Here is a 15,617-nt window from a genome sequence, read left to right as displayed (position 1 = left end):
ATTGCTGGTTTCCTATTATCCGGCAGGCCTAAGCCCAAAATCTACAGATTAATCAAGCAAAAATCACTCGAGATCCGAAGATTTCAGCTCCCAAAACCATGTTGAATTTGAAAACCAACTGTGGGGTCATCATATCATTCAATATCGTGATCAACCAAAAATCATGCGATGAGGTTTCAGGGTCCAGAAGCCCGACTGACGCGAGGGTCCCCAAAGCGAACCAACTCTATAAATTGGAATGGGCTAAATGCAGCCCTAAATAGACTTCCAATGAATAGAGAAGCGTCTGGTGGTCTGACATAGGCAAATTTTACTTATTTGGAGCTAATTAAATGGTTCAAGTCTAGCGGATGCCATAAAAGGCTCAGAAACACGAACATGTGCATATGACAGTTAAGCACATAGGAGGATCGATTATGGTTTGGGGTTAAATGACCAGGTCGCGGCGTAGTTACCTGGTCATTATCGATGAAGTCATGACCACGTAGGTCTAAGTAATCATTATAAACGATAATTTGAAAAGATTTGACAAAACCCAGAAATTGGAAAGAATTTCATGTTCCAAAAATGCAGTGACCCCAAACATGTAGCCAAATTAACGGTGTAAGTTTTTGGAGACCGAAAAGATTAAGCCTCTTTCGTTGGCCGCACAGTCTACCGATGTGATATTGATTGTCCGTGTTGAGAAAAGAGGGACTGGTGGGAAACCACTCGTCGAAAAACGACCTTATGAAAAGTTCGAAAGAAACGTGGGCAGCCATATAGAGAAGCGTTATAAAAAAAACTTGTGGAATCCATTCCAGGGCCTATTTATGCTCATATTGCGTCGAGGGGAGGTGCCACATAATATTAAAAGCAGTGTGACGCCATAAAATAGGTAATTCTTTGATTTATGATTTTATAAGTTAGAGGGTGCCAATACTTTTTGCGGGCTAATTTTGAAAATTTTCCAGCAAATTATTTAAAAACTTTGTTTATCTAATTTTAATCATTAAAACATGATTATAATCGAACACTACATTAGATTTGTTAAATGCGTACAAAGTTTCATGTTAATTTGATAATGCATGCCAAAGTTATAACCATTTTTATTTAGCTTGCGTGGGTGGTGCCTATACTTGTTCCATTGACTGTATATCAATATTATCAAACAAGTGAAGTTAAAATGAAGGATTTCCAATGTGATTGCCTTTTAAAACATGGGGTAATCCGCTATTCACGCGAAGCTTAACACTCATAGGGTAAACTTACAGGGTCAGTAATGAATTTTTTCAGCCGACGTATGTATGGAAACGATTCATTACTTATAATAATTGTTGGGTATATTTATGTTATATAGTAGTTAGGGGACGTCCATAAATTATGTCAAACAGAAATCCAGACTTTTCTGTCTCTCCTACCATGTGTTACAAATACCCGATATTTTAAAATCTGGCGCAAATGGGGCTGTAGCGTAAGACTTTTACCCTCCCAGCCACTCAAGCGTGCCATAATTTATGGACGTCTCATGTCATGCCTACAATAAGGCTGAAATTTTTCGTAGTGACATTTTAAATATTTTCAGTTATTAAGTTTCATGTTATTAAGTATGTAAATGCTGTTTTATCCAGTTCCCAATATCCTACACGGCCGGTGACACCTCTTCAAGGCGGGCTACCCTTTTGGAACACGCGCGCCATTCCGAAAGGTGAGCTAATTGGTCGTTAGAATTAAATGTAATTATTCAAATTTTTTATCTATGATTTTCCTACTATTTTTTGTAAAGTCGTTTATATACATATCATAATGTCAAGTGTAATCGCTCTTTGCAAAAATACATATTCAAGTAAGTTAGGTATACAATGGAGGGCGTAAGTCCAGGCGGTGTCAGCACATTCCAGACATGGCGAGAGCAGAATCCCAATATAGTGACGACAGCAAGAATGTTCCACCCCCAGCTCCCTGCAGCAATTATGAATGCCAGGTTCCATGGGTGCGACCAGGCGTCCCCAGAGACCCGATGGTTCCCAGCGGGTGACCCTTTGGGCGTCCCCTCAAGGTCGACGAGATGTGGTAGGCAGGGCGTCCCCATCCCCACCACACCCAAAAAATCCTCAGCAGTTTTGCAGGACGGCAGCCAGGGCAGATTTAAGTGACACGACGTATTTGTATTACACATTTTTCACAATACAATAAATTCCATTACAAATACAAACTACGTATGTACATACTCAACTTGAGATGGGATAAATTTCTCACCAGCTTAAATGTAATATTTCGAGTCCAAATTTTGATACAATGATTAAAACAAACCGGTTGAAACGTTCAGATATCACAAACAGTAATTTCTTAATACGTAATTAACAAGACAAAATTATCAGTTTCAAGTAATTGATTATTTCGTAATTAATTAAATATGCCCACTTATGAGTGTAGTCTAAGAGAGTCTCGGAGAGAGCAACCTCACACCACCACGTCTCGCACACGTCTCAGCAACCTAGCACCACCACGTCTCATCGCTGAGGAACTTCGCATTGGTTATTATTAAAGCACACGTCTCCGGTTACGTTATATATATTATGTTGTAATGTTATAACATATTAAGATCTTGTAACTGTACAGAGAGTTAATCAAGATACAAAACTCACTTTTATTTATTTTTCTACAGCTTTATTCCTCGTTTGTGAATTTTGTAAATTGCTTCAATGTGTAGCCCATTAGTTTGTCTAACGAGGTGCAATCGCTTTTTGTACGCTAGTATCACGTTTAACACTTTTTTGGAGTGATTTTGTTCCACTCGTTTTGAAAAGTTTTCCAAAACCCACTTAGCGCCCAAGCCGTCCGCTTTAAAATCTCTGCTTCAAGTAATAAAAACCAAAATCATCTATCTGAATAATGTCATTCGACTCGTCAAGAGTAATTGCAGTTAAAAATTTATTTCGGGAAAATAAGTTTTCAAACAGTTATCACGAAGTTGCTTCGAAAAACTTGATGTAAGACGGCTTGGGGGCGTACACAAGGTCCTCCTCCGCGCTAATCTATTTAGGTCAAATTGAATGATCGTAAAAACTATTGCCTGACTCAGCCCCAACATTTTGCGTACTTTTCTGGGCTCACGGATTTTCCTTATTGCTAGAATTTGCAATATAGTACAACTCATCCTCGATTCTGGCTGATCTTGGACGCCACTTTGGTGGAGGTGGAACCCTAGCCAATGATCCCTGCCTCTTCATGGCAGTTCCATTCAATACACTGGAAACATGGCTTTGACTGGCACTTGAATTCAGTTGTCGCCAGTTTCTTAACAATTTTTTATGGTACAATTTATCTTTGGAAAACTCTAATACGGCTACCTCGCACTCCGTGGGGGGGAGTGGGGGCATGTTGATGCACAGAACTAAAAGTTGTTTTGCGAACTGTTCCTTGACTATCTGGGTACAACACATTCCAATAATCCCAGGTCTCTCTAACAAATGTTATATCAAAAATAAAAGTGAGTTTTGTATCTTGATTCACGCTCTGTATACTGTTATTGTAGTGATATGTTATTTTGTCATGTCGTTATATAGAACTTTGGTCAGACTTGAAGCAGATTGGGACACCGTGTCACAGAATTTTGTTGTTGTTTAGCATGTTAATTTAGAACAGGTACGGCGGCTCGAAAAAGTTATTTGCTATAAAGAGGTTTGTAATATTACGCTGCAAAAGTAGAGCCTTTTACCAGTACCAAGTTTGAAGTTACATGATGAATCAATTTTCTGTTATAATGCTTCGACCTTTACATGAGTAGTTGGAAATTTGCAATTGATAAAATGCAACTCGTTATACTGCTGTTATGATGTTATGTCGTAAATTGTTCGTTTGGAATTTGTAGTTGATACAATGTAACCTGTTATATTGTTAAATCATGCTGAGAATTAACTTGTAATTCTATGGGCCATGAGCCTTGTAAGAATTATTCATTGAATAAATATTATTATTATTATTATATTATTATTATATACATATCAAAAATCCATGAAATATCTATAAATAGAAATCGAAGGGTAGCATCATCATGCAGGATTTAGTCTCCTGCTTAAGCATCGCCATCTGCAGTGGCATTTAGTGCCGCAATTTTTTTTACATGACCTATTCAAATCCCATCTAAATACTCAAAAAAATTCAGTCGCGATTTCTCCAAATCCAAAAAATTTCCACCCAAATCCTATTATGGATCTGATCAATCAAAATCCAGTTGGATTGTATTATATAAAAAGCTGGATAATCAAATTTAGTTCTGGGAATGAAAACACAAAGTTTAATTTGTTGTGTGACTCGGACAGATTTCTGTCAGCGGCTGGAGGATGCTTGCGCAGGCGCACAAGGTTCCATGATTTTCTGCGTGGCAGGATCATCGCCCTCTGCAAATTGCTTCTCACCAAACTCGGGTGCATTCGATAGCGTTTGCCGAAGTATGCCGGATTGTTCCATTGACATGATTTTGGACCTGCACGTGTGTTCCTGCAATAGCTGAGCGTGTTCAAAGTAGTGCTGACCAGAAGATAATCTCATCAAAGTTATAATTTTGAGTATTATTGCTCACAATGTAGTTTGAATTTGGAGTGTTGATTGAGTGCAAATTTAATAAAAAATAAACCAGAGGTACATATGCAGATTAAAGTGTTGACCGGGAATACTTGAGTCGGTTACATATCTCTTTAAAATATATTTCTGTTGCAAATTATGGTGTGAAGGTTAAAATAAGAGTACTTTTTTACATGTAAAACTTATTGCGGGCTGTACTTTCCTTTTAAAAAACACACCATACTTTTGCACATTTTTACCCACATAAGTTGAACTTACAGGAAGCACATTCAGCAAAATGGGTATTCATACATATAAGTACCACTCGGTAGCATTTTAAATCCAGAGAAATAAATATCCGTGTGGCTCTACCAGATTGTAACGGGGTATTCAAGTCTTTTACATAGTCCAATTTCTGTGTTTAAAGTTCGCTAAAACGGTATGCATTATGTAAAAATGTTGCCATAAAATGCATGCAACACAAAGTTGCATTTGATGAGCGGGCCGGTATGCAGATTGGGGTAGTCGACTGACAAGTACAGATTGGACGGGTTACAGCGAGTTTACAAAAATTGGTGGAGGGACCGTCCATATTCACGTCATCAAAAAGGTGGGTCGGTTATCTTACTCGTGTACTTAACATGAGTTAGGTACAAGAAGGGGTTATCTGCAAATTTATGCTTAATTAATGACAACATTTCTGAAGCCACATTAACCCACACAAATTGAAAAAACACTTAAAAATCCGGTGTTAATATATGCACGTGAATCCACCGCGGGGTGATAAGTAAGTATATAGTGCTTGGTGAGAAAATTAAAACCAGCCAGGGACAATTTGTCACAATTTATCACCATGTGGTGAAAAGCATGTTGGTGAAGTAGTATATACACAATGTCAGTTGACAAGATTAACCCCAGATTTTTAAGAGTGTAGCATACAGTAAAAAAAACTGGTGGCCCGGATCATGACTTCATTTCAAAGGGTTGAACTTGATTTTATTTTATCATAATAAATCGATTCGACAAACAAGCGACTATTGTGCAATAGTAAATTAAAAACCATTCCCGATCATCTTAATTACTTATTCATATATGCAAATTTGTGTGGATGGGTTTATGTACATATGTATGTACTTGCCAGTCAGCTTTTCATTGAGTATAAAAGGGAACGAGAAACTGACAATATTTCATCACTTGTAAAATGAGAGCGTGATAAAGTACAGTTTAGGAATTGTCATGAAGTGTAAAGAGGAAAATTTGTGTCTGGTAAGTACGTAAATATTTATCTATTTAGTGCATATTTACACATTTAGATTAGTTTATGTTCAATTTTTGAAACGTTTTTGTTCAACATTTTCATAAATTTGAATTACATAAACCCTACATACACAATTACTACATATATGTGTATAATTTAGTACATTTTATTTTAATTTGTGATTAAAAAATGAGTAATTTGCTGCTTAAAAATTGTCAGGTGGTTTTGGCCTTGGGATTTTTGCAGACTTGTAGCGGAGCTCATTTAAAAGTGGAAAATAAGGAGCACATGGTAAATGTATATGTACAAATGCTTATTTATGTTATGACGAATATTCAAATGAGTTGAATAAGATTTTGCTGTGCACTTTAAATAATTTGGGGATAAATCGTCACCCACTGTGGAACTGTAGTGCTCTAATTTTGGGTAATGATTAAGGCGTCATTTTGTCACTGGTGGGAAATAATTTAAAAATTTCTGTACCAAACATACGTGGCTTAGTTTTAAAAAATAGTTTAAATTTTGTTCTCAAAAAATCTTATGTACAGATAAAGATGCTAATTTTGTTAAGCAATAAACGTTACGAGTATTTGGAACATGATTTTAAGCATGTACTTTCCCTTGGTGAAAATACGTCTTGTTAATCATCAACCAAAATTAGAGCATTATACGTAATAGGTCCTTGGGTGAAAATACGTCTCCAAATTATTTAGATTGCATAAAAATACTTTTTTTTGCGAACCTTTTTAGTCAAACAATGACCTCGTCGCCGCGCCTATTGAAAAGAGGCAGAACATAGAAAGTGGGACGACACGCACCTCCCGCCAACAGAGATGGCCCTTCATTATTTATGGCGGGTGGTAAGTGCATTTTTTAGTCCAGCGTTCACACAATGGAACCATTTTTCAAGCTATACTTTGAGTTATGTCAAAAAATCAAGCCGAAAATTAGGCATCACATGGCATTTATGTTTCCGTTGAATGAACCATTTTGAAGAAAAATATTTGGGGCAGAGTTCCCAAATCCGATCTGGTTTTCGCCCCGTGGAGAAAAAAACGAGAGAAATGTTGCAAAAAAATTGTTTTTTATCTCAACGGAACGTTTAGCGTGATGTGATACCTAATTTTTGGCTTGATTTTTTAAATATAACTAGCTAGACGATCCCGGTGTAGCTTTAAAAAAACATTGTACATTTTGTTGGGCCGATTTTTGTGAGTGCAACGGTCCCACTAATTTGATACCACTCCGCCCTTGCCCTAGGGGGTGGAAGGGGGCGGATTTCCAGTTTTGGGGATTTTTACTCTTAAATATTTACAAATTTCCGTTTATGATATGTCAATAAATTTTTCAGTTCTCCATATCCCCCGTGGAAGGCGACACCCCCACAAGCGTTTTGGGGTAATCAGCGTGCCGTACCGTCAAGTGAGTTTTTTGTATAAAGCAGACTACACTGTACTGCGAGCATTAAAAGAAGCGCACAATTTTTGCATACTTGACAACCTGCATCCCCCTTCAGTGATTTCGTTCGGGTTCAGGTGATCGGAAAATTACGAACAATTTCTCACCTTACAGGTAAAACTCAATTATGTAACAATAGACCCATTTTTCAACCTACACCGGGATTGTCTAACGAGCTATTTGAAGAAATCTAGCGAAAAATTAGGAATCACATGGTGCTTATCATTCTGTTGGATGACCACTTTTAACAAAAATATTTGCGATAAAGCCCATTTTTTAGTAAATTTTCTCTCGCTTTTTCTTCAACGAAAATTAAGCGCTGGGCGATTATTACGCTGGGCGAAAATTAAGGCGGACATGTCAGCTTTGAACCCCAATAATTTTCTTCAAAAGGGCCATTCAACGGAAAGATAGACGTCACGTGATTCCTGATTTTTGGCTTGATTTTAAAATATAACTCGCCAGACAATCCCGGTGTAGCTAAAAAAAAATGTTCCATTGTAAGTAATCGCGAAACTTATGTCAAGCCATCGACCTTCGAGACTGATAGCACTCAAAAATTGTACTCTTCTTTCAATTTTGGCGCCTTCAATCTCAAGCAAACAATACTCTTTATTGAGTTGAGGTTACTCTGGGTTTGGTATAGTTTACTTAATTAATTTAGAATCCAAAATGGATTTACTTTTCAAAAGGGTACCCTTATTTTTAAGAGTTTCATAATTGTTTTTTTTTGTTTTCGACTCGTACAGACTTCTGCGCAATGATGGCGAATGGTTGTCTTTTATCGTATGGAGCCTTCATTAATTGCGAAGGGTCGGGACCGTCACCGAGTGCCACGTGCAACGCGCCAATCTCGAGCAGCTTCGACAACTCGTGCACCTTTGTGCCAGGATGTTCCCTGGAAACAATGGGGCTTGCTCACGTGTGCACGTGCAGGGGCTGAAAGTGCTCTCCAGCTGACTAATTATTTTCGTAGGTGTGGATGTTTGCATTTTGAGCGATAGTTTTGAAAAAATCTTTGAATAAACCGTAATTTTGTCTTGGATTACGAAATTTATTATTTTCAAATTTTTATCTGACTTATAAAATTGAACGCGTGATGTGGGAAATAAAGGCATCAAAGTGATCGTTTTCATATGCATGTACTATGGTGTACATATTTTACATATTTACATACATACATACCTTAAAACCTCTATTTATAGCCCTCTTCTAATTATAGCCGGTCTCCAAATATAGCCGGGTCTAGAGACCAAGATTTCCAAATTTTAGCCGGGTCTCTAATTATAGCCGGGTCCCCAATTATGGCCGGGTCTCTAATTATGGGCTGCCTTGTCCGCTGTGTCCCTGTTCATAGTCCATTAAAGAAAAATGTTGCACATTATGCCAATCAACGAATAAGTTGAACTACTAATTTTTTCCTATTAATTTCAGGTTAATAATGGATATAATCATGACAGAAAATTTAAAAAACCTGCTAAACTTCGTTTCAAGATGTAGGTTAAAAGAGAATGGATTACTTATGGCTTATCTTGCTAAATTCGAAAGCTCAAATTGAGTCAGCATGAATTATATTTGATTTTGTAACATCTAAAATTTTTGGGCGGAACAAAATTTAGCAGGGTCTCTAATTATAGCCGGTCCCTAATTTTAGCCGGGTCCGTGACCCTCAGTTTTGGATTTTAGCCCCGGCTATAAATAGAGGTTTTACGGTATTTAGTTTATCAACATATTTACACTTAATACTGTGGTTTTGGTAGTAAATTATTACAGATTTTTAAGCAAGTATTCATAGATAAGTTTAACACCTTGTAGTGTCATTAACTTCTATTTCAGATCATATGCATAAATCTTGAAGCAGAGGAGATAAGAAACTAACCGGATTTATTCATGAATCTGGTGCACTGCTTCACGGGATGAAAAAAATTTGCAGGTATGTACATCAATAAATACATACATACATAAACCAACACTATAAAAAATCTGGTCGAGTCAAGCTATCAAATAGATATAGATAGATTTATTTATTTATCTATTGCCATCACTATCTACTTTTCAAGACTGGTTATTACTATAAAACAACTGCATAGACACCCAGCCAGTAACCATTCCATACCATTTTTTAGGCAAATTGTTATTCAGTCTTACAGAGAGGAGTGAACTCACTCACGTCTGATTTGATCCCAGCGCAGTGTTAGTCTTCCCGTAAAATAAAGTTTTTTCGAATGGATCTCGTTTAAAATAAGTATTTGAATCCGTACTTATTTCATAACTGTTATAGCAACTATGGGAAATATTCCACTTTTGGTGAGCGATAAATATGTAAAACATAAGATAGAACATTTTCATACCAAACAGACGTGTAGTAAATATCTTCCTAATTTTGTAAAGACCGAAGTGCATTCAATGCATAGTTCTATAACGACCTAAGAGCACAAAGTGAATTGCACACTGTCAACTGTGTAAAAAGTAAATAGTAGGAAAACCTCCGAGCAAAAAAAGCTTATGAAATTTTGAAACTTGCGTCTTAATTGGTTCATCAAGGTGAGAAAAATTATGGATCTCGGCTGCCAAAACGCATACCTGTAAATAAAATTATTAATTATGAAACTGAATTTTAGAATATTTTTAGAATATTCTTTTTACTACATACTCAGTTTGTATTGTGCGTTTGGATCTTTTTGGAATTAAGCACTGAATGCAGTGCAGTTATGTACATGTGTAGGTCCTTTTTAATCTAAATAAGTGAGTAGTAGGTATATACGACGACATGGACGAAATACAAGAAAATGGTTTATGTACACAAGTTTGACTTTAATCGTTCCTTTTCAACTGCACTTATTGAAATTACTTCCCAAATTTAAAATTAAAAAACAAACATGTTTTTCCAGATATTTAAAGGTATTTTGGCTCTTGGACTCAGCCAGCATTTCACGTCGTTGGCTCAGGTGGATCAGGATAAATCCGTCGTGAGTGATGTCACTGAAACGCAAATTTCGTATCTGGACCAAAGTAAAAATTTGGTAATCCACACACAATGCAATTCTCCCTGCGCAGAAATTTTTACAAAATTAGTGGAAATTGAGCACAAATTTCATTAGTATGAAGTTGGGAAAAGAAGATACGATCTGCCAATGCGTATGTACATAAATTTCGAAAGTGTAAAATTTGTCCCTGTAGATAAGCCGCGTTTTCTCTCTTGGAATGCAAATATGTATCACCCCCAAAACGGGTTCACTACGAATGCAAATTTCTGCAATTTTCATAAACTTCTCAAATCTCATAAATCTAACCAATTTCATAAATACTAATTAAATCTTGGATCGTTTTCCTCCAATTTTCTCAAAATCTGTGTGCATGCATATGTACATATCATGGCCATGAAATGTACATCTATATTATAAGCTGGAAATGTTTGTCTGCACCGGAAGTGAAAGTAATTTTCCCTGACGGAAGTGAAAGTGGAGAAAGTTCGATTTCCTTACCACCAGACAATTTCAGCTTATAATATAGATACAATAAAAAAATAATTCGGTGGAATTATTTATGAACAATCGTACTTAATTTTTACGAAAATCAAATAAGCCCGGCAGGAGAAGGGCTTATACGCTAGTACATAATAATATGCATGCTCACAGATTTTAATTAATGACAATGGACGTCTCGCATCCATGGGAGACGTCCATCGCCATTAATTAAGATAAATGTCAGATTTCCCGGTCGATTTGTTGTAGACGTGGCGGCAAAAAGAGCGTCGCGCGCGACGGATTAATTATTGCGTCAACTTGCTGAACTATGCGGGCACGTATTATCCGCAGTCTCAAGTTTTTCCCGGCCCACAGCAGGAAATACCGCCATCCAGCCCAAACTATTATCCGAACCAGTATCCAGGTTACCCGGTAAGAATTAAATTGAAATCGGTTTGTTTTTCCTTAATAAACCATCAACTTTTACATATGATTACGAGGTAATTAGGACAAAATGAATTAATTTGGGTCAAGGTGTAAAGGAGGATTAATAAAATCGGAAAAAGATATCCAAAATTTTTTATTGCGTTGTTTCCGTAACGCCCAAATATTTGGGAAGAAAACGCTCAAAACTTAACAATTTTATAGGGACAATTCCAAAATTTCAGAGGGTATGTAAGTACATATATGGAATTAAAATCGGTTGGCACAATTAAGTTTTCCACATAATATCAAAAAATTGCTCCTTTTTAAGAAATTTTTGTGCTACTGTAATCTATGTATGGAGTACATAAATGCATATGTGTACAATGTTTTGTCCTCAACGGAAAATAAAATATTAGTCAAATTTGTATACTTTGGTAGCCAAGAGGTTAATCGTCTCTTCGGTTAATACCAATTTCTCGGAAATGATAATTATGTTCCTCCCGCAAAATAACTGCAAGTTTTTCAGGACCATATTAGTACACCTCCAGAATTCAGCCATTTCTTAAAAAAAACTACGATTATCTTTGAGATAATTATCTCCGTTACGAATCAAAGAGTTAATTTATTAACCTTTCTTCAACGTCTTGTAGACAAGCGGATATCCTCCCTGGTACCCCGACCAGGACAGGATTGTTGGCGGACAGCCCACCACCATAGAAAAGTACCCGTACCAGGCTCAACTTTTGTATTATGGCAGCTTTATTTGTGGCGGCTTCATCCTATCAGCGACCCGTGTTGGTACCGCCGCGTAAGTGGAAAGCATGGCAAGCAAACCTTGTACAACCCGGATTATTTTTTGACGCTGTCACTTAGAAACAACATTTAGTGCAAATTGGGCACATGAAAAAAATTGGCGATTTCCGGGTGCAACAATTTCGAGGATTCAGTACGAGAAAAGTTACGGCAAGGTAAAAACTCAGCTCGAAAACTGAGCGTTTCCGCGGATTTGCATAATTTTGTGCATCCAATATTGTTTATTTGTACAGGGTTGATCTAACAAACTTATGCACTTCGACAAAAAATAATCCAGGTTGAACATGGTTTGTGCCCCAATTTTGAGGGCAACGAGGCTATTTTTCTGAACTTTTTTCAGACATTGCACCGTGGGACAGTCCGCATCTGCACTCAGCGTCCGTGTGGGCAGCACTTATCGAACGGATGGTGGTCAAGTTTTGAAGGTCTCTCGTATTCATAACCACGCCTCGTACGACCACAGAAATAGTGATAACGACGTTGCATTCGTTGAGGTAGATTTCCTAAATTCTGTGCATTAAATTTTTAACTGTAAATTTGGAAATTTTATAAAATAATGTAGTTAAGCTCCCCTATTTCTTTGGGCGAAGGGGCTCAACCCATTGCGACAGCGCGGCCGGGATCAGACCTTGCAGCCGGGACGCTCGCCACTATCACGGGATGGGGTAAGCTTGGGGTAATTCATAGAAATGTGATTGATTTTCAGGGGAATTTTGACCCCCACCCTACCCCCATATGGTAAAATATGTAACCCCTACGCATAGGGTGAAAAATGAGAATAGGTAGTGAGAAATTCTGTCATTGACAACGATTCACCTGAAATGACAGATTATTTCGGTCATTTTCATTCACTAGCATAATCCGTCAAATGAATGAAAGTGAACAGGTATGACGACATATATGGTGTCAATGGGTTACAAATTTAATTGTCACGCTGTACATAGTACTGGAGATTATAAACTTTGATCAAGAAACCGGCTTAAAGTATAAAAATAATGTCGAAAACTTTGGTTTTTGTCCGCAGGCCACACTTCCTCGGGTGGCATATCGCCTAATCAACTTCAAGTGGTTCAGGTCAAAATTGACTCGATGAGCGACTGCCGAGCTGCGTATGGAAGGCAGACCATAACTGATAACATGTTCTGTGCCGGTGGACAAGGAGTTGATGGATGTCAGGTGCGAAATGAAGGTTTTTTTGCTCCCTTCGAACATTTATATTTGTAAATTTTGCATGCACAGTAGTGGGTCTATATAATACAAAGAATGTGTTCCAAATAAAATCCACGTGCCAAAAGGGTAGCTCTGAGGGACTTACATAAATATCATCATTTTTTCACATACACATCCCTTCCTTATGAACCAAATCCAAGTCGTTTTGACATGAAATTTGGATATTTACATATCACGCAAATTATATTGCATATTAGGGGACGTCCATATATTACGGCATCATTTTAGTGGGTGGGTGGGGGTTTAGGTTTCCATGCTAAAATTCCCTAGCCCTTAATGTTTACGTTGGGAGGGTGGGTATTAAAATCGAGAATTTTTGATGACATAATATATGGATGACCTCTAGTAACAATTGAAATTTATAAGGGTTACTCCATGAGTTTTGATGGTAATGGAGGTGATGTTAAAAATAGATTTTTTTGAAATCCTTCACGTACATACATATGTCCTGGAGGACCTTAAAATATACGGAAAAATTACTATTCCCGAATTTTTTAGGTTTCGATGGGGGTGATTGGAGGGGGTGTATTAAGATTTTTATTTAGAGTGTTCATTACAGTTGATTGAGTTAAGGATTATATGTTGATAAATTTATTAAATTCAGGGGGATTCCGGAGGTGCCCTCGTAGTTAATGGGGTAGCATATGGAATTGCGAGTTGGGGTTATGGCTGCGCTCATCCAAGTAAGACTTGCAAACTTGACATTCTAAAGGGTGTTGAATTAATGAGTCCTGATTGATTTTTGGATATCTGACACAAATTTGATAAAATTGGCACAAAATAAAAATTAATGCGTTACTAGCGTTATAGATTAGTACATTTAAATTGCAGAAAGTAATTTTTACCGTTTTCAAATATTCAAGGAACAAATCGGGGCAAATTAAATCAACGCCCTTTATGTTCTTAAAGCTAAAGACGTAAATATTTGGCTAACTTTGTTCCCCAGATTATCCCGGAGTTTATGCGAAGGTGTCAAACTACCAGAGTTTTCTAGGCCAGTAGAAAGGAAACAGAATCGTGACAATTATGTATTTATATTATAAAAAGTGTACATAATTTAGTTAGTAATTTTTACGTTGACATGTGTAATTTACTAATTCAAACAATTTGGCGTCGAAGTTTGCAAAAATGTAAATTGAAATATGTGTGTGATTTTGTTAAAATCTAGAAGTTTAATTGATACGATTAATATTTCTACATGCATGATATGAAACCAAAGAAAATAACAAGGCGCTCAAAAAAATTAAAAAAACAAACATCAAAAAAATAATTTTCATTAAAATCAATTTGATCAATTTAATAATTGATTTATTGTAAATACCAATTAATCAACAATTTGATTAATTTAAAAAAAATTTAGTGAAGATGCAAAAATAGAAATATTCATTTTTGGCTTAATATGCATAAATAGCTTCAAAAATTTCTGAACATGCGCATAAAATTTTTAATTAACTAAAATCAATCAAAGAACAGTTAACTTTTAAAGTTAAAGTACGAACAGCTTAGCTATTCGTTCATTAAAATAATTTGACATCTGATTTGAAAAAAAACACTTTTTGGGCCTCCTCCTTCAAAACGTCTCAAAATCTAGAGTCTATAATTTTTATAAATTGTTGCTAACCTGGTCTACAAATCGATCTGAATACAATTTTGAAATACATTTCCAGAAAGAAGAAATGGATAAAATTAGCAGCTTTTTAGATTTGTGACGTCACGGTCGATGAGTTGCCTAATCCAATGTTAACAAATATCTTCAAAACCTGAGCTCCGGGTTAGGGATTGAATCATCCCAATCTTATATTATAATAACATGCAGTAACATATGTAACTTTTAAAAATATATTGGAAGCTAAAAACACTTAAATTTGAAACCAAAGAAGTCTGTTCTTCGGAAACCCTTAATTAAAAGTCAATTACACATTAGTAATTCCAAATTAATAAGTTTTTTATGAAGTAATTGTAATTACTCCTTAAATTTAATTGCTGGACATATATGTATGTGTCATTGAAACTGAATTCCTACATTAGCGTACAAAGTGATGAAGATTGAATAATTAATCCCCTTTATCGGTAAATATGTAAACAGCACAGCTAAAAAGCAGGAAAGCATTTCGATTACAATTTTCCAAATAAAGATACTTATTTTATCAAAATGCGAGTCTATCTAGTTAGATAATTAACTAAAAAATACGTCACTCTTACTCTTTGCAAGCAACAACCGAATGGTGCAGTCTGCAACTCTTGATCCAAAATTAAGAAAGTAATTTCTTTGAATTCCATACCTTATGGTGTCTACTGAGCCAATCATTTCCAGATTTATCGAATTTGGCAAAAGTGCTTTCAATACCTTTCTTCTGTATTTACTCTTCTCATTGTTTTTCTGTAGCCGATATAGAAACTCCTTAGATCCTGTGGCCGCC

At 36.4% G+C, this 15,617-nt stretch overlaps 2 protein-coding genes across 3 annotated transcripts; both read left to right on the top strand.

Moving 5' to 3' along the window:
• Nucleotides 1–5,691: 5,691 nt before the first annotated feature.
• On the top strand, nt 5,692–8,396 carry LOC110856614. 2 transcript variants are annotated; one of them, XM_022105108.2, is made up of 6 exons: nt 5,692–5,811; nt 6,023–6,094; nt 6,554–6,663; nt 7,155–7,225; nt 7,320–7,375; nt 8,011–8,396. In XM_022105108.2, exons 1-5 carry the CDS (start codon nt 5,782–5,784, stop codon nt 7,340–7,342), a joined length of 306 nt encoding a protein of 101 aa, XP_021960800.1. In that variant the 5' UTR covers nt 5,692–5,781; the 3' UTR covers nt 7,343–7,375; nt 8,011–8,396. The 2 variants fall into 2 exon arrangements, with proteins under 2 accessions (XP_021960800.1, XP_021960799.1); XM_022105107.2 differs by lacking the exon at nt 7,320–7,375 and having other exon boundaries at nt 5,693–5,811.
• A 1,036-nt stretch (nt 8,397–9,432) lies between these two features.
• Nucleotides 9,433–14,470, top strand: LOC110856453 (trypsin alpha). The gene is made up of 9 exons (XM_035857148.1): nt 9,433–9,568; nt 10,153–10,284; nt 10,996–11,160; nt 11,805–11,962; nt 12,308–12,461; nt 12,530–12,632; nt 12,992–13,143; nt 13,802–13,880; nt 14,144–14,470. The coding sequence occupies exons 1-9, from the start codon at nt 9,548–9,550 to the stop codon at nt 14,197–14,199; spliced, it is 1,020 nt and encodes a 339-aa protein (XP_035713041.1). The 5' UTR covers nt 9,433–9,547; the 3' UTR covers nt 14,200–14,470.
• Nucleotides 14,471–15,617: the final 1,147 nt, after the last annotated feature.

This window comes from Folsomia candida, unplaced genomic scaffold, assembly GCF_002217175.1.
Source record: "Folsomia candida strain VU population unplaced genomic scaffold, ASM221717v1 Fcan01_Sc016, whole genome shotgun sequence".
NCBI lineage: Eukaryota > Metazoa > Arthropoda > Collembola > Entomobryomorpha > Isotomidae > Folsomia > Folsomia candida.
The sequence above is the reverse complement of the archived record's forward strand: the minus strand, read 5'-3'. Positions and strand labels throughout refer to the sequence as shown.